This window comes from Chinchilla lanigera, unplaced genomic scaffold (genome assembly GCF_000276665.1).
Source record: "Chinchilla lanigera isolate Chin_1 unplaced genomic scaffold, ChiLan1.0 scaffold00001, whole genome shotgun sequence".
Lineage (NCBI taxonomy): Eukaryota > Metazoa > Chordata > Mammalia > Rodentia > Chinchillidae > Chinchilla > Chinchilla lanigera.
The window spans coordinates 5,475,665-5,495,532 of NW_004955402.1; the positions used below are offsets into that span (position 1 = coordinate 5,475,665).

At 41.9% G+C, this 19,868-nt stretch overlaps 1 protein-coding gene across 3 annotated transcripts in view; it reads left to right on the forward strand.

The window, feature by feature from the left end:
* The window catches only part of Epb41l3 (erythrocyte membrane protein band 4.1-like 3), a 215,160-nt gene that overhangs the window by 16,079 nt on the left and 179,213 nt on the right, over window positions 1–19,868 (forward strand). The window contains exons 1-2 of one of the 3 annotated variants that reach the window (XM_013516834.1): window positions 9,157–9,312; window positions 9,625–9,815. Coding sequence is in view for 1 of the 3 variants with exons in the window: in XM_013517088.1 (XP_013372542.1) it covers window positions 716–737 (22 nt within the window). In the remaining 2 variants the exon portion in view is untranslated. The other 2 variants (XM_013517088.1, XM_013516964.1) reach the window with 2 other exon arrangements.

Below are 19,868 nucleotides of genomic sequence, written 5' to 3' on the forward strand. Positions count from 1 at the left end.
TGTCCAACAAATGCCTGTTTCCTTTCTCCTCAGCCCCTGACAATTAACATTCTACTGTCTGTCTCTCTGAGCTGACTATTCTGGGAGTCTCGGTTTTGGTAATCATGCAGTAGTTATCGTTTTGTGTCCGGCTTATTTCACTTACCATAAGTCTTCAAAGTTCACCTGTGTTATAGCACTGTCAGAATGTCCTTGCTTTTGAAGGCTGAATAGTATTCCTATCATATTTTGCTTATCATTCATCTGTTGATGGATGTGAAGATGCTTCCACCTTTGGACTCTTGTGAAAAATTGCTGATATGAACATGAGTGTCTAAGTATTTCTTCAAGACCCTGCCTTGGATTCCTTTGAGTCAGCAAAGGCTTTTGATGGAACTGCTCAGCAGTGCACAACTGTAAGACAGGGGTCCAGGAGGCCCAAGCAGACCTGAGGAGCACGATTTGCTCTAGCATGACTCCTCATGTGGAAAGCTGTGACAGCTGAGCTATCACATGGAGACTCAGTTTGGGGAGTTCCATCTATTTGAAAATATATTTTATGTGAATTTAGGCTATGAAGATGGAGCAATTATCATGGCTTGTAGGGTGCAAAGACAATGAATCATAGACATTTAATGACATGCTCATTTTTTTCTAGGCATCTCTGAAAAACAATAATAGTAACATTTTTTTTTTTTTTTTTGGTCCTTCCTTTGAAGAATTCAGATTTTGTTCTATGGCTCTGACCTGTGGCACAGGTAAACTGGGTTATAATTGATCTTCCTTGAGAGTGTATGATTAGAATTATTTAGTGTAATGCTTGCTGGAATGTGTAAATCATTTTTCCAGGTTTTCTGATTATGATACGGAGGCAGCCTGAGCCTTAACCTTGTAGCAGCTCCACTCCCAATTCTAGTCCAGACTTGCTTTAATTATTTTGATTTTCCTGTATATTTATACAACTCTTTCCCGTTCTCTTTCTGGGGATATCCGTTGCACATCCAAATATAGTATCGTATGTGTTTTCAATGAAAATGCTGATGCACGACCCTCTGCATCATTCATGAATTATCTACCTTATCTTTTTTTTAACAGAAACTTTCTCCTCAGACCATGATGCCTTGCCCGTGGGATCATTGCTAGAAAGGGGGGAACTGCCGTGATCACAGTTGGTGTGGAGTGGGTTGCCACCAGTTGTCAAACTTCTCCTAAATTATTTTTCTTCTCTGTTTTGCTTGCCTGTCTCACTGCCTCTTGGAACGCGGAACGTGGATCCTCTCCTCCTCTGGAAAACCCTCTTCTCGGACATCTGGACGTGGATACTGTGGGTGAGTCCTGAAATTGATGTCCAAGATGTTCATTTTTTTCTTTTTGCTTGTGGAAGAAAAAAATTGCCAACCCAAACTGTTTGATGGGAAAATGTCTCCCGCATGGGCGGCTTTGTGCACCTGGGCTACATCCCCCTTTGCTCAGAGGTAAACCCCACTGTGGAAAGGTCAAGACCACAAGGTGCGCTGTTAGCATGGCCCAACACTCACGTGTAACAAAGAAGGTTCAGATTCATTGGTCAAAGTAGCTATTTAGACTTTTCTGTGGGTTTTCTCTCCCCCTGCTTTTGGGCTTATACCATTGCTAATAATAGTTCCTTATGACAAAGCAATATAAAAATACTCCACGAGCTTGACACTGAATTTTCTAAGACTGCTGTTCAGTTTCTTCTATGAATCATATCACTCGAATCTTTATACATATTTATCATTTATGGAAACTATAGGTACAAATGTATTTACTTTTGTGATACTTTTATGGTACATTTTTCCAATATAAACCCAAGGCCATGGTACCTTGTTGATGTGTTTATATTAAATTTATTATGCATCTCACATGACTTTCCCACTCAACTTGTCCTTAGCGAAGGGTGTCAACACTCATGATAGCAAAATGACTAAATGTCAAACTCTCACTGTGCTCCTTCAAAACTAAGCAATAACAGTGTACCAGACCCCGTGCTGTGTGGCAGGTGGGACCAGGACTGGTAAAGCGGTTTGAGCTGCTGGTGTGTTTCTTGCTGTACCATGCAGATTAGAGAGCAGCCGGGTTTTGAATATACCTACTTGTAAATACACTTTTGCCGAGTTCTCATGGATGCAGGAAGAAAGATGCGAGGGAGAGTTTTTGATTAGTACGATATTATGGAAGAAGTTGGTTCAGTATCTTCTGTGTTTATGCTTTTTTCTTGAAACTGGTTGAGACAGACCCCCAAGGAAAGTCATTGCTTTCATTATTAACCTGGGTCTCCTTCCCTCGATAAATTTCAAGCTGCCGCATCCTGGTCTTGGCCTGTGGAGGTGCCAGGATTCTGCTTGCTGGCAGCAAACAGTGTTTGTGGTTGCAATCTGTTATTTCTGAAATTTTGAAAATTACATTCAAGGTTGGTATGAAATTGGCATTGACGTTTGTAAGACTTTCTATTCTGGTATAAGTAATTTGGGAATCTTTATCTTAGATGATTTACTTGCCTGTAAATATCCTTCGGAATGTGTGTCGTTAATCTCTCGCGCTGTGAGTAGATGATTTGACACAATTACCACCTAATCAGCTGTTTTGCCCGTTGGGTTACGTGATGAGTTTCAGTTCCATGTCTAGAAATCTCTTTTCGGGATTTACACTGTGTGTTCTTCAAGACTTTTCCTCTCTCTCCACCATGGCAAATGATAAGCAACTGGACAGTCATGCTAAAATCTCATTTTCTCTTCTGGCAATAACTGGTAGCCAGAGCGTCACCTTTTGAATTGTTGATGAGCCAGGTCTTGTGAATGCCTCATCTCTCTAGAACCTTGAGAGCTTTTGAATGTAACACTTTATTTGTGAATTACTCAGAAAATTCTCAGAAGTCTGTAATTCTAAAAACAGCAAAGCACAAGCAAAGGTGTTTTACTCTATTATTTTCCACCAGACTCTGAGGCCATGTATATGTGCCCTCTGCCACTCTTTCTTTATCTAGCAGATAGCAAATTGAGAGTCTGGTTTTAATCAGGGCAGTCGGGTCTGCGTCACATTTATAAGACAAAATGTCTTCACTAAACACACTTCCTCTGAGCCTATATTTGACTCTCCTGCACCTCCCACCACAAATGCTAGGCCGTATTTTGTAGCGTGTGTCCGCTGTCACATTGTTTCTGGCAGTTCTCTAAAGTTCTTTTATGAGATAAAAGTGACAATTTTATAGGATGTGGGGAACAGGAGCAATTTTCATAAAAACATATTCGGACCACGATTTACCCTATAAAGTTCCTTCTCTTCCTAGATAAATGGCCAATGTTGTATCTAACAGTATAATCACATTTTAATAAAGCTAATAGCAACTTAGAAAAGAAAAATCAAACAGAACGCGACTTGTTTTTCTAGATTCATAGAAACCCTTGTACCTGCAGATTTCATTTGGAGTTTGACTTTTGTTACTGAGTGTTAGGGCTCCTAGGTCTGATCCCGAGTCCTTCTCTAATGGCTAATTTTCTGCTTTATTAGCCAGGGTAATAAGGCTCTTCTTAAACTCAGAGAGACGTGGAAGGTAGAACGTGATCTTGGCCAGCTGCCTGGCTTGGGGCCTTCAGGAAACTCCGCCGCCGTGTGTGTGGGTGAGCAGAGCTGGGCTTCGTCTGCAGCGTGGGGGGATGCCCAGGCATCTTCTCCGGAGAGCCCTCCTCATGTGTCAGCTGAGTTTTGTGACAGCTTGCTGTGGCCTTCTTTCCGTCTTTGTTCCACCTTCTAACTTCAGAGATACACAGCCTAACTCGATTCCCGCCAGGCCTCTCTTGCTTCAACATCCCATGGGCTGCATCTTGTCCCCAGGGTCTTTTCCCACAGTAGTGTCATAGCAGCTTGACCACTGACGTGGGCGTCACTAATAATAAATACTAATAATACATACTGAGATTTAAAACTTGTAAGCAGAACAAACCAGGTTCAAAGTTTCCATCAGAGCAATATTGTGGACATTCACTTTTGCCCCAATACTGTTTCTTGTGTGGGGACGGAGAAAGAAAGGGTTGGGACGTGTTGCCAGCATTGCCATCTGTCCCATTACCAATGGCAGCCGTCGATAAATCAAGTCACAGCACTTCTGTAATGCTTGTGTGTGGCAATTTCAGGGTTTCTAAGTCTGTATAGTATTGAACTTCTATTTCTGCATCATCTCTAGGTAAGAAGGAAGGCCAAGATGTACGAAGAGAGCTTAAGTATTTGTATTGTACACAGTGATGTCAGCGACATTCTTATCCATGATGGCAATGATTATGAACACAAAATAAGAAGCCAAGGGGTGACAGAAATAGAACACACCCAAAGCTAAGTCATGCGGACAAAGGGTTCAAATTTGTACATTTCGTTTGTTTCAGTAGCAATAATAACATTGTGCACCAGTAACACCAGTTCATTTACCCTTTTATGTTACCTGTGTTACAGAGTGATGGGGGGAGAAAGGCAAGTTTCTCTCTTCTTTTTTTTCAAAATAAAACAAGATGTTTTGAAAATACTGACAACTTCTCTCCTCGAATGAATGCTTTCATGTTTAAAAGAAGACGTCATCACTTCAGTGTTTATATAAAGGTGTCATCAGTACTACGCCTTCTCCTCAAAATCCCTATGATGTGGCTCTTAGCTTTATTTTCCCAAAAAATTTTGGCGGAGGTAAGGGGTTGGAAAATTCTAGAAATATATACTGTGCGAAAAGCCATTTGTATCATGTGTCAGTCTCTCAAAAACAAAAACTAAAGCAGAAAACCAAGGATCAAGCTCCCAGGATGACCTTCAAGTTTTCCCCAATTCTGTCTCAACCATGCAGGTCCCTCCACCGCTTCACTTTGGGGCTCCGTGTACCTGTGATTTTTCACCCCTTTCCCCCCATCTCCAGCCCCTTTCCTTGTCTTCTCCAGTAAACTGCTGCCCTTCCATCACACACAGCTCCTGCCAGCCCTCAGGATGCCTGACCTTGCCATCTCTGCCCTCATGGGGCTAAAAATCTGCCACACTCTCACAGCAACTTTGGGGGTGTGCCTGTCTCACAGGACTCTGTAGGTTGTATGAGACTGATGCGTATCCCCATCTATCACCCCACTGTTTTCTAGAATCCCAAAGGACCATTAGCAGGTAAGGGCATTATTTAACTAATGACCATAATACAAAGCTGAATGAAATAATAATTCCAATATTGCATCTTTTAATGGTTTCTGTATACTAGTATACAGAATGTATACTAGTGTATTGTATACTAGTATACAGTATGCCCCTGGATTTGGGACCCTGGCGGGTTTGGGGTGTGGTAAAAAGAAATGAAACACTAGGTGATTTCAACTATAAGAGAAGTAGTTTTAATAAAATGGATTTCTTTCTGAACAAGAAGATATGATCCTCAAAGATTCCTTAAGATGTAATTAAGCCTATCAACCCTAAAAGCATAGTTTTTAAAAAACCATCCCAATATTAAACCTGCTGCTACTCATTCTATAAGCAGTTACTGTTACCCAAACCATTGTGGGACTGTTAAAAAAGAAGGAAGTCAAGCACCAAAGAGATCAGAGGGTTTCAAAATACTGGTAGAAACGTTATTTCACAGATGATCCCAATGCAGAGCAGAATAGGACAGTAATTTTAAGACTACTACAAGCAGAGGATAGCACAGCAAAGATGTACTAAATCAGATTTGTCAGAGGAGGAGTGTGTGTGTGTGTGTGTGTACACCTCTGGAATAGATGTACCGTGAGATAAGCTTTGAACCTTCAGAGACTTGAGTTTGACCCTTCCAGGAAATGTTAGTTTTTACTTTTTCTGCCCCAAATCGTACCTCACTCGACTTGTATAGCTCCTGCAGCTCCTAACCACCTCGCATCAGAAGGAGCCACACTCCTGGCAAAGCCTACAGTTGCCGATGACATCAGGATCATCTTTTTCCTCTCCATTCTATTCTCAGACTCTGAATATAAAGTGACTCTTGTGACATCAGATTTGAACCTTGTGGGGGAACAGGTTCCCAAATGTACATTGCCATCTGCAGCTGGGCCCAGATCGCTGAGTCCAAGGCCTGCCTTCCCTGACGCCGCCCCCTGAGCACCTCCGCGGGTCCACCACAGCCCTGAGCTGCTGCTACCCTGGCAGCCGTGCGGAGCTCAGCTCTCTGTGTCTGGGGGAAGTGACTTCCCTCTCTGCCTTTTCACTGGCAGGGCTCCCCTCCCTCTCAGCGATTCCTATGTATATATAGTTCTTTCGCTTTTCCTACCTTATCTTTAATTATTGCTCAGATCGGAATAGTGCTGATGAGTAAGACATTTGTCTCTCTCTCAAGGTTTAGTGAGAAGGGAAAAAAGTGAAGGCTCCTGAATTACAACAGCGAAGTTCTAAATTATGCTTATGAGGCAGTGCTGACGATAAGCAGTTAAACATTACCTCGCTTAGAAAGAAGTTGTACCCAGGACCAATACTGAATGTCTGCAAAATGAAAAAACAATGGATTCATCAAGTTCTGTCCTCCCTGGCATATAGAGAATGAGCTTATTCGCTAGAGAAATTTATGGTAAGATCTATTTTAGCCGGTAGCTTTCTTTATCAACCATTTTCCTGTGGGTCCTAAAGTTGAATTTTAAAACTGTAGCACACCAGCTACTCCTCTTCCCTTCCCTGAAGTCATTACTGTAGAGATGAAGCAGCAGGACAGATGGACACGAGGACCATAGATTTGTTGACTCTGCACTGATTCTGCGCAGGGGCTTTACGTGACCTTCCTGGTATGGTGCCGGATACACGTGAGTTGGCCACTCACCATTCTCTGTAGGGGAAACAATTTGCGTGTAACCTTCCTTGTGAGAATCTGTTCCCTTCGTATTAGCAAGGGCTGAATTCTAACAGGAGGGATGGAGAAGTAGTACCGGATATGCTATATCTACTCTCTGCCCCACTTGAAAAGCTAATGGGAGAACTCTATTACATAGCAGGTCCAATTGCTTTGCATCATATAAAAATTGGTATGACGACACCCATGCTTTAATGACAAGTTGTAAGTGAATGCTTCTGTGGAGTTTAAAGGTATTTAAAAAGGCTACCCTTTTTGGATAACATGTCCAAGCCCTTTAGCCTTTCTTTTAGCCAATACATGGCTTTAGAGCCTAATGCTACAGGTCCTTTATAGGCGTCACTTTTCTGTTTTTAGAGGTTACTTCTGTCCTGAAGGAAGATGAGCCGCTGCAAAGTGCTGTTCTTCCCTCAGCTAGGTTTGTGTCTACAAATCAGTTGTGGTTGCAGACTTATCATTTGGTGAAGAAACTAACTCATTTGCAAAGGAAACACATCAGTTTGCTTATGGGAAATACCCACAGAAATTGGTCTTTCTGTCAGCGTTTTGGTTTGACAGGTATAAATACCTGGTCAAGTAGGGAAGTGGATTTTTAGGATGGCTGTCAGTGTCTGTGTGCTGGTCTGACCCTGATCCAACTAGTTTCCTGGACTTTCTGGAAGGAATTTACGTGAGGTCAGGCATTCGTGCTTGTTCAAAGGTTACTGCGCCACATAATTCAGCTGTCAGCAGAACTATGTCTTGCCTGGCCTAAGATTTTGTAGAAATCTGAAGAGGAAAAGCATGACTCCACAACATTTTATTGCCTAGGAAACTGAGAGATCTGCATGGGCCTTGTCAGCAGAAGCGTCAGGAACTGGGCAAGGGCTCTTGCTCGGGGCTGGACTTTGCATTTTGAGCACGCGCCTGGGGTTGGAAGAGGGGCCGTGATAGCAGGGCCGGAGGCCACAGTGGCTTTATCCTGCAGGAACGAGCGATCTCTAAGTTTGGCGCCTTATCTCAGAAGTCTTATCTGAGCCCACTGCGAGGATCCAGAGTACAGTCAGAGCCTATTTTTAACTACGAGTCCTAGTTAAGCAAAAGTGAACCTGCGCTCTCTGGGGACCTAGAGCCCCTCCCCCGGCAGACAACTGAGTGTGGGCTTCCTGTATTTCCGCATCCTGGAAAACGCAGAGCTTTGAATACATTTTGGACGTTTTGCCTTTTGTTAGTACCCTGGTTTTGGGTTTTTGGTTTTTCTTTTAAGTCTTTTGTTTTTAACAACGATGTATTGTCTAACTGGGAGGTGAGGAGTTACCTGAGTACCTGTCTCTACTTGGAACTAGTAAGCACATTAACATGGTTAAAATGTTTCTGCAAGTATCCAAATAGGGGTTTATCCCAGGACCCCTCTGCTCCTTCCCCCCAGACCAACTGTAATGTTTGCGTCGGAGTCTAGAACCTTCCTGCTCTTGGCTCTATGAAAGTTGCTTTGCAACTAATGCAGCCAGTGTTAATACTGTCCACTTTAACGGTTCAACAATGGGAAGAAACTTGATTTCCTGGTAGTACTGTAGATTTTAAAGCTACATTTTTAAAATGAAAGAATGAGTATCATTTCGCTTCTTTAAATTGTTTGTTTGGGTTTTTTTTTTTCTCCTCTTTGCTTTTTTTTAATCACTCCAAATCTTAGACAAGGGGCTCCACCTAGTGTAGGTTTTAGGTTAAAAAATAATATGGGTTTTTTTTTAAGGATAACAATTAAGTGAATGGAATTCTTTAGAAGAATACAAAACAAAAGACACTGATATTTCATAAAGTGCTTATCTGGTGCAGCTCGCTTATGTCACGGGGCGGGGGGGCACGCAGACATTCTTAAGCACCTCTTCAGTCCTCCACAGATTCTTATTTTTGCACATATTTTTAAAAGGCAAAATCACACCATGCACGTGTCCACATTCAATTTTACTTTGTAATTGTTACCTTTGCCTGTGGCGAATGGATTTAGATCCAATTTTCTGGTTGAATAACAAGAAAAGAGTCTTAAATGAAACAGTTTGGAATATTTTAACGGTTAGTAAAGTTAGAACTATGGTCTGAAATTTTACTTTTTGTTTATTTACTTTTGTAAACAGGGCCTTGAATTTTAGACTGACAATTTTATTTCATGTTTTCAATAATGTCATCCAATTATATTTTGAAAATCTTGGTGCCAAGCCCAACTTAAAGAGTCAGATTTGCTTATGTAGCAACCACTAAGTGGAGTCGTACTACTGTTAATAGTGTAATTTTTCTAGCTTTGAAAATATCGCTACACTGTAGAGTTCAGTTTCTTCACATTTCTCCCCTCACAGAGGACAAGTTTCTAGTGCTCACAGCAGTCCACAGAAAGTTCTGAGAAGAGCGTGCAGATATAGTTGTGTGTCACTTAACGACAGAGATGCGTTCTGAGGACTGCGTTATTAGGGGTTTCTGTCACTGTGTGACCATCTCAGAGTTATTTACACAAGGTAAGAAGGCTATGATGTCACTCACTAGGTGATGAAATCTTGGGGACCGCCATCACTGACCTAACAGTTATTGACTTAAATGTCAAAGATGGGCTTTAGTTTGTACTTTCACATTGAAGATGAAATTGTTTAACAAATAATGAATAATTTTATTTTTCCTAAATAAAATAGAAAATAGATATCATAGAAAAAAATTTTTTAAAATCCCAAAACTTCTGGAAGGGCTTTGGAAATACTTTTCAGTGGTTTAATACCCTGAGAGATTAAGTAAAGTACCTTCCCTCTGACATGCTGTGCTCACAATTTCTACAGCACTTTGGAAACCCTGGGAATCTAACATGTGAGATTAAAGTGACCTAAGCAGGGTGCAGCAAGACCCTGGAGGCCTCTCCTGAGGGAAAGAGGATCCCCAAGCCAAGTCCTGTGATGAGTATGAATGTTCTAAGACGGAAAGTCTTCAGGTTTGGTCTGGAATCAGTGAACTAGGAAGCAGAAAGACCAAGGTAGGAACATGAAAGGGGGCTTGGGACGATCTGATAGCTTCGGGGCTCATGCTAGGCACAAAGAGCGGGCTGGTCGGATCCCCGGCAGGCTGGCATGGGCAAGGCAGGAGTGTGAAAGACTTTGGTCTAAGCCAAACCTTGTCTGTTATGCTTCTTCCTATGATCTTCACGTGGGAGAAGAGACTTCAAAATGCTGGAAAATGTATCCCTTAAAAACAATTTTTAAAAATGTATTCAGAAGGTTGATGGAAAAATACCTTATTATTAAAATGTTATGCAAGGAACCCCACAAAAAGAATTTTCTTATTGCATTGCCAGAGGGATTACATAATGTTTTCATTTTAAAAGAACATTTTAGCCACAGCAATAAAACTGTCAGTAGAGATTTATCATTGTGAGGGAAAAGAATAACTCCAAAGTCTGTCCTGGGGATGAGCAGAAATAAGGAATTCCTTTCTGTATGCACTCTCAGTGGTATCAGATGAAGCCAGCACTGCCAACAAATTTGAATGTTTCTGGTGAGACATATTTTTGTGTATGTCGTTGTCATCTAAAAGTTTCAGACCTTCATATGTGACTTACCTAAGGGGGATACTGCTATTCAGAGAAATATCAGGCTTCCTGTTTAGTTGTGTTATTTTTATATAGGTCACTTTTGCTACTGAAGGACTCAGCATACTTATTTGTGATAAATAAAAATAGAAATAAAATCAGAGCAGTGGTTTTCAATGTGTGGTCCATGATCAAATACATCAGAGTCACGATCTTGTGAGAAACCTAACCCTTAACGCCTACCCCAGACTTACTGAAACATAAATGAGGGGTGGAATGCAGCAAGTAGTGTTCCTCCCTGCCCTTTGGATGATTCTGGGCATGCTGCCATTTGAGAGGTGTTGGGTTAGGTAATCTCTAAGGTTCTGTCTAGTTTCAGTGATCTGAGAGTCTAAGAATTCATGTGACCTATTCTAGTCTTCAGGTATACATGGTTGAATCAAGCAGGAGAGAGAACTGTTCTTTTGACATATCCAGAGGATGGATATCTCACTGCCTGTTTAACCAACTCATGGAGCTCTTATATCCTGTTTATGCAAAAATACAGTTGGAACAGTGATTTTAAATTGCTTTTGGATTACAGTCATCCAAAAGATTTTAAAAGAGTGTACAGGTCTTCAGAGAGTAAGGAAGGGGTGAGGAGAAAAAGAAATGTGCTAGAATGTACATTAAACTGGTAAAATTATCTCTTGATACCCATGGATGCTTCATTCCAGACTCTCTCAGACAGCAAACTTCATGGATGCTTCCGACTCTGACATAAACTGGCTGCGTTTACATACAATCTATGCAATCCTCCTGTACACTTTCAATCATCACTGCCTTCTTTTAATATCAAATGCTGTGTGAATTCTATGTAAATAGTTGTTATACTACATTATTTAAGGAATAGTAACAAGAAAGATTGTTTTCAGTACAGAGTGTTTGCCAAATATTTTCAGTCAACAGCTAGTTGAACTTGTGATTATGCAGCCCAAGGGTACAGAAGAGTGACTATATCCTATTGCTTGAGGTTTATAAACTTACAGTGCCCCGCTATGGTTGTGACAGACCTGGTTAAGAAGCACTGACTTAGGAAAATTTATTGGTAAAAGATTAAGAAAAGTAAACATTTGCCCAGGGATTCTGAAGCGGCATCTCTTTCTATACATTCCCTCTATTTTCCATTTGTTTATAAAATATGTATCACTTACTTATGCGGAGGACACTGCTTTAGGTCCTGACTTGTCTTAAGAGATATACCATTGTGAGAAAGGAAAAAAACACATAAAAATAAAACAAAAATCTCACTCCAAACTCTTTTCTTTGGATAGGTAGGGATAAGGATTTCCTTTCTCTATTCACCCTCAGTGGTATCAGGAGAAACTAGCACTGCTAGTAAGATTGAATATCTCTGGCTGAGACATATTTTTGTATCTGTGATTGTCATCTAAAGGTTTCAGAAATTCATAGGTGACCTGCCTAACAGGACTCTGCTAACCAGAGTGTGGTTAGACCCCAGGTCTCTTTTTTAGCTGTGTTATACTTTGTGAACTTTCACACTATCATCAGAAAAGTGGCAAAGCAGATATCACTAGTGGGCATGGCAGATGTCAAACAGATTCTTCCCATCAAAAACATGCTGGACATTTCCAAAAGAGATGGCACATCATGAGTTGACTTTCAGGGCTGCCCTCAAGGAGGAGAAGAGGTGAAGGACCCTTTGCATGCAGAAAGCACAACTTGAGCAAAGGATGGAAAATGGAAGGCTGTTCAGGAGATGGGCTGGTCCTGGCTTCTGGGGAGAGTGTATACAGCCCGTATCACTGGAGGAGCAGTCGGTTAGCAACCCAGGCATCCTGCCACGCTTCCTTCAGGGGCCACATGTACAACTCTAGAAGGAGATGGAGATTTTTCTGCCCACACTTACAGCAACGTTCACAGTGGTGGTTCCCTGCTTTAACTCCAAGGATTCTCTTGAAAACAAAGTTTCTAAAGGAACTGGGTCTCAGAGGATTGAGCTGGCTTTCTTTACAAAGTAAAGTTTGACCACTTTCCGAAAAGATGCTACCCAGAATTTTAAGCTTTATTTTTACTTCAACTTCAGAGAAGCTAACAGATGGGTCATTTTAGAGAGCTTGGTAACTGGTAGGCTGCTTGGTGTGAATCACTAATTCTATATGCTTAATAGCTACTCACAAGGCATTGTCTTACAGTCTTCTAACAAGATTTTAATTAATTCTTGCAATAGAAATAATTTTCTCTTTATTTCCTGGGCCTTTCCAATTATAATTGCAGTAGTTTAGTCTCTGACCTCGTGCCGCCCAACAGCGTTTCTTGGTTGTTTAATTCCAGCAGAAGTAGGAGCGGATGTGGAGGAGTGTTTTCTGATTTGATCAGAAGTGGGCACAGCCTGGGCTGGTCTCAGTCCTGCAACGACCCTCCTGCCTCAGCCCTTAGTCTTCACTGCTGGACTGTACCAAGGCTCCGGTGCTGATGAGGCTGTTGAAAGCCGCGTGAGGGGCACACACAATTTAAAGAGCTTGTTCTTGAGGTTGTCTTCTAGAAAGCTGGGTGCTGTCCACACTCAAACTGGAAAATAGGTAATACCTTATCAGAATTCAGGGTGGCGTAATTAAATTACTTGTGCTAAAATGGCCCGTGGAATGATTGTTTTTTAAACAAAATGCAAGGTATTTTGTACTTTTAATGCCAGGGAAGGCCCTAAGATCAATAGTGTTTCCCCACCCCCTGCGAACACCGGGTCACACGGTATGAGGCAGTGACCTCGTGCGCTGAGTCCGTTTTCTTTACTGGACACATGGCCAGTGTCCACAACTTCAAGGAAGAGGGGTTTGTTTTGCCTCAGAGTTTCAGCCCGGGGTCAGCTGGCTCCAAGGCAGACACCACGCGGCAGAGGGCGGCAGAGGACGTGACAGAGAAAAAGCTGCTCCACCCACGGCCGCCGGGAAGCGGCATGGAGCCTGGAGCTAGGGAGCCCCCGCCCACTCCAAACCACTCAGTGACCCGCCTCTTCATACCAGGCCCCGCCTCTAACAGCCTCCGCGGCTGTGGATACGTCAGTGCCTGACCACCCCCCGCCCCAGGAGGACGAGGAGGACGGCGCCCCACCAAAAGCTCCACTTTTGCTCCTCTACCAAAAGCTCCACTTCTGAACAAACAAGCCTTTGTTTGTTTTTTTGTTTGTCTGTTTGTTTTAAAGAATTCTTTTTACATTTTAGGAAATGCTATTTTTGTTTTTGGGGTTTTTTTTTTGTTTGTTTTCTTTTGTTTTGTTTTTTGACACAAACTCTCCCCATACAGTTCAGGCTAGCCTTGAGCTCACTTTGTAGCCCGGGCTGGTCTCAAACTTGCAACGATTCTCCTGCCTCAGCCTCCCGAGTACAGGGATCACAGATGTGTGCTGCCTCACCTGGCTCACAAGCCTTCGATTTAAGCCATTATACTAATTTTGTGCATTAAATGTAGTTGAAGAACGTTACGTGATGAAGAACATCTGCCAAGGGTAGGTGGCAGATATTTAGAATACAGTGAGTTAAATTATATGTTGGAACCACAGGACTAAAATATCACCAAACAGCAAAAGGCCTACGGCCTTGCTAGTAGGGATGCTGGTCATCTCTGTCAGCTGGGCCCACTGATGGAGCCTGCATCTCTAGGATTGGATCTTGGTGTGGGTTTTACACTCAGGCCTGTGACGCTTGCCTGCTCCACACGCTTGGGTAGTGATACGATCAGCACAAAGATGCCAAGAAATATAAAGTGGTTCTTTAGTGGCAGATGATCTGAAAACGCCCAGAGACTGTTACGTGAAGAAGGAGATAGCACAGCGTGTCCCAGAGGCCCAACTTTCCAAGCGGCCGCTGTTCCTGCAGGGACGCACAGCTGAGATTTGTAGCACCTGTGTGGACCGGGGACCCCCTTGTGCTGGTAGCGTCGCTGGTCCCTCTGTCCACGCTCCTGTCTCCCCACCCTCTTTCCATCTCTGCCAGTGTTGTGGGACTGCAGGTGCCAGGCTCCAGGACGGCTGCTCATGTGGCACAAGTAGCCAGTGGGTCCCTCACCTCTTGCACCACATTGCTCAGTGTGCCCTGAGAAACCCGGGCTACAGGGCGGGGTATTGAGGGTGTGGGGTGAGGGGTCGCTCCCTGATTCCCAGCTGTCTGTGACCCACTCCTGCATGGCCACCTGGCACTTCCTCTGACTTCTGTTTTAAAGTGCTGAATGACTTTTCTTTCTTTTTTTCTGCAAGGTTGCAATTATATTTACAGCCCAATCCTGGGTTGACAGTATGTACAAGTCCTCACTAAAACATATTTTGTGTATTTTATGCAGTTGGTATCATGTCATTTTGTGCACTTCAAATACAGCATGCACAGTTTTCGTGCCATTAATGGAAAAAATCAAATTGTTTGTAAAATAAAATGTGACTTTTATTTTTAGCGATATGGAAGACTAGTATCCTGATTAATACTTCCACCAAGACAACTAAAATGGAATGATTTTTCTAACAAGAGTGTATTTGTAGCATGATGTTTTAGGTACATTATTGATCATAATAGTAGATTAGCTCATTGTGCAAAGCATTTTGTGTAACTCCAAAGCATGCTTAATTTAATAGCCCTTCTTAGGGAATAAATCTAGAATATTCATCAGACAATGGCTGGCCTGGCAGTTGCTAGGCAATTATTCCCTTTTTCTGGGAAGAGGAGTGGCTATAAAGGATTACATCACACATCTATTTTAGGGTATGCTCCCTTTCTTGAAAAATACAAATTAAAATATTTTGAAGGTTTTTTATTTGATTTCACTTGTCTCTTACTGCTGACATTTTACTCTTCCCTTAGGAGGCAAAATAAAGTGAGATTCCCATACAAACTTTACAAAAGAAAAATGGCACATTCAAAGTTTCAGCAATTGCTGCTGTCATTTGAGGTGTTACTTTTCTAATATTTCCTCCACTTGTTTGAAAATCTTTTCTAATATTTCCTCCACATGTTTTATCCATAAGTATCATCCTGTGGTGTGGCCTGAATATTTGTGTTTATTTCCTCCATCCTCCAAGTTCATGTTGAAATCCTAACCCCCAAGAAGTGGTATCTGTAGGCTGGTCATTTGAGGAGCTGGTTCAGTCAGGATGGTCGAGCACTCCTACACAGGATTAGCTTCCTTACACAAGAGGCCCCTGGAGCTCCCCCAGCCCTCCTACCACCCAGGAGGGTAAAGAGACTATATCCCGGAACCAGGAAACACGCCTCACCAGATACCAGATCTGACAGTGCCTTTGTCTCAGGCATCTTGGCCTCCAGAAGTGTAAGGGATACATTTCTATTGTTTGTAAGTTATGAAGTTTATGGTATTTTGCTTTAGCAGCTTAAACAGACTTTTTTGTAAGCGCAAAAGAAAGACACTAAGGTGTGCAGATTTTGTGAATATTTATAAATGGAAAGGAATAGAGAGAATAGAAAAGGTGATAGTTGGATGGATGGTATTGAACTTTTAGCTATTTTATTGACTCTCTCTCTCTCTCTCTCTCTCTTTCTCTCTCTCTCTCTCTCTCTGCCTGTGTGTCTCTAAAACATCCTTTCCTTTATAATTTTTTTTTGTTTTATTTTTAAAAACTGTCATACAGTACTTTGACCTTTTTGTATATGCTTTTCTTTTTTATGTATAAAGTCATGTAACTACTATAACAGTTAGGGTACTAAACAGCGCTACCACTACCAAAAGTCTCCCTCCTGCTGCCCCTGTGGTCAAATCGAGCCCCTGGTGACCACCCGCCTCGGCTAGGGCTTGCGTTTCCGAGAGCAGCCTGCAGATGGCGTCATTTGTGTGGCACGATATGTAATCTTAGGAGAGTGGCTTCTTTCCCTCAGCACAGTGCCTTCCTGGTTGCATGTATCAATTCTGAGTTCCTTTTGATTGCTGAGTTATTATTTCACCCTACTCAGGTACCAGAGCGATTTTGCCCACTCTCCTCTCAGTGGATGTTTTGATTGTCCCCAACTTTTGGCAGTTATGAATGTCTGCCACGAAGATTCATATACAGTTGTGTGTGTGTGTGTGTGTGTGTGTGTGTGTGTGTGTGTGAGAGAGAGAGAGAGAGAGAGAGAGAGAGAGAGAGAGAGAGAGAGTGTTTCCACTTCCCTAGGGTCCGTGTCCAAGAGCACAGCCCCACTGGGTCAGATAGTAGGAGCTTGTAAGAATCTGCCGGACGTCCAGGGCACTCTGCCCTCTGTGCTCTCACCAGCAGCTCAGCCGCGGTCCAGTAGCTCCGTGTGCTCCTCAGGACTGACGTTACTATTCACTGACCTTGTTCAAATAGAAGAATGTAGTCCTAGGTTGAGTTCCGAACAAGGAAAGAAAGACACTCCATACAGTAGCTCACTGATGACTCCGCAGAGCTGAGGTGCTTTGGAAGATGTCCCTGAGAACCGCCTCCCTGAAACGTTTCGCAGGTAGCTCAGGCATCCTGTCTTTGTCCCCTTCTGGCCATGCTTCGAAAGCCCAAAGGAAAAAGGATCTGGAAGAAAATGGACAGAATCAGAGGGATCTGCGAAAGAACGGAACAGTTTGCATTCTCTCTCTTCTTCCATTTTCTCCCTCCTTTCCCTTCGGTGAAGAATAAATGTGGCATTCCTCCTTTTAATTCAAATTCAAATTCAAAAGTTTCTCCTTTAAACTCAAATTAATACCTACCCTGAGGAGGACAAACCACATTTTTCTCCTCTGAACAGTGATGGAAGAAAAAAATAAGTTTTAGCAAAAACAAGTTGCGATCATCAAAGGATCTCTGTGTTTGTCTAGATCGCTGTGCCTCCAGCTGAGAACCTGATTCATGTCCTTGAGGTAGCCGGAGTCGCTCTCCTGGCAGGAGTCCTCATTAGCTCAGCAACGATCCCCCCAGAAATGTGTATACAGTTCTGAAGAGGAGTAGACCCTTTCATTCTTTAAAACCGTAGAAGAAAATACTGAGAAAATCTAGGATTTGGGAAATTGATCTCTGAAGCACAACTCTGAGGAGATTGGGTGCACACAATCTGTAGGAAGCTTTCTGTGGGTGGCCTGCATGTGCTTTTTATAACAAGTATAGATGAGACTTCACAGAACTAAAGCATCGTCTGCACATAATTAAGTGTGCTTAATGGCACGCCAAATCTTGTATTTTATAACTTTATGATCAAAAATATAAATTATTTGCTTAATTACTCTATTTTTATGTTATCATGTCCTGGTCACCTTAACATATAAATAACTACGTATTATTGTAGCCCAAACACCATCTTTATTAATCTTTTACAAGTGACTCAAGTCATTTTAGTAATTTTTTTTGGTGGGGGGAGTTGACAGGGAAAGGAGTCTGATCTGGTTTGCTAAATATTGCGGTGGTTTCCTGTAATCATTAGCATTTATAAGAGTATACTGCGTAATGAGTTGACACCATAAAATTAACTTTGAATTCTCCTCAATGAAAAGAGGAAATTATGATCAACTCTTTTTATGTCTGTAGCTGTAATAAATCCCTAGTATCATATACTCAGTCATTTAATTATTTATGGGAACATAGTGTGCCTACACTCCGCTAAGTGCAATGTGGCACCAATACTGAAATATCCATCTCTCAGATGAATTCATTTTCCCATCTACATAGTGATCATTTTTTATCGAACTAAGTCATAAATACTTAGATGCCTGAAAACATATCTTGCAGTAACTGGCCCTACCCTTTATTTTCTTCCAAAAATAAAACCATCATATTTATTAATGAGTTCCATTTGGCAAGTCTCAGAATCTTACTGAAATAGTTTGCTTTTTTCAGCTTGTCACAAAATTTAGAGAAAGCGGGACCTATCACTTACTTAGAGCAGACAGCTGGGCTTCAGCTCCCAGAGACACAGATTTCTTTTTTTTTTTTTTTTTTTTTTTTGGTTTTTCTCCGGTACCGGGAACCGAACTCACAACCTTGCGCTTGCCAGGCAGGCGATTTGCCACTGAGCTGAATCCCCAGCCCGAGACACAGATTTCTGATGTTTGCCCTCCACTACCTCTGTCACCTTTGACAGTGAACTTAACCACCCTATGCTTTAGTTTTCTTATTCAAAGTATGAAAGTGGGTACAGTGCCTAAATCAAGGAGCGGTATTTCCACCTTTTAACTCTCCATCCATACGTCTAGATTTGTCAACATGCATGTAGGTCATGTACTTCCAATTTGATTTTTGAAAATGTTATCATAATAACATTAGCCAACTCATTCACGACTAGGGAAAGGCCATTTCCACACCCTTCAAGGCATATTTTTAAAAATGTGGCTTATAAAACTTTTTTCCTTTGGAGTTGTATCTTCAGGGTACTAATTCTAAAATTGAAATTACTACTTCTGGGGCCACAAGCACTTTTGTGTCCCTCATTGACTGCTGCGTGGTGGGTCTCTATGTGTACTGCACTCAGTTACAGGAATTTATATGACTCCTTGCTACCCCTGCCAGCATTAGATTTATTATTTTAATTTATGTTTCCTCCTGCAGTGGGTTTGAGATGGCACCTTATATGTGTTTCAATTTGTGCTGCCCTTGCTGTCTGTGAAGCTGAATATTGTTTTAAAGTGTGCTATTTTAGTATTCTTTTGTGTGAACTAAATTTTACTCTTGTCAAGTTGAGTTTAGGCTTTACCTGGAGGAGTTTAAGCAGTTACTTCTAATAGGCTTACATTCACAGTATGGGAAATGGTGTTGTGAGAGTTTCTCTGTTTTATTCTCCTCTTAGTTCTCATTTTAATGCTGTACAGAGTGGCTTTATTTCCCTAAATTAATGACATGTAATAGATTACGAGTTAAGCAAACAAGAGCTCCTCTCTAGAATTAAAACTCTCTGTCTCTCCTTGAAGCTTTTCCTGATTGCTTTTACACCATTTGGAGATGATTATAAATGACAGCTGAGGAACAGAAGCAAGAAAAAGAGGAAGGGATTTTGTGGCCGTCCCTGGTCCAGGCAGCCTGGGGACCATCCCTGCTTCCTCATCCCTGCATAAGATTATTCTCTGTCCTAAGTGATTTCCCACATAGATAATGACTCACAGGACCTAATTTTCACGTTCAAGATACATACATATTAAAATCTACATTAGGGAATTTTATAAATGTTATAAACCAAAATATAGGATGTACTCCCAAGAAATGGCTGAGGATATTTGAATACGTTGCAGTCTTGCTGTTTAGTCCTGCACAGGTACAGAGCTGATGAACTGTGAGGTTTCTGAGTGGATTGAAGACTGATAACTCTGATTACCTGGGACACTGAGGGTTCGAAGACTGAGCCTGTTTTTCCGACATTTCCTGCCTGAAAATGCGTCATGTTGTCAGGCTTCATGGAGTAGATTGAATAACCAAGCTGCCAAACGATTATCTCCAAAAATAACTTACCTCCCCCTACATGAGGTTCTGTTTATTCTAAACAATGCCACACACGATCACAAGATAATGAAATCCATTGCTTTTATAAA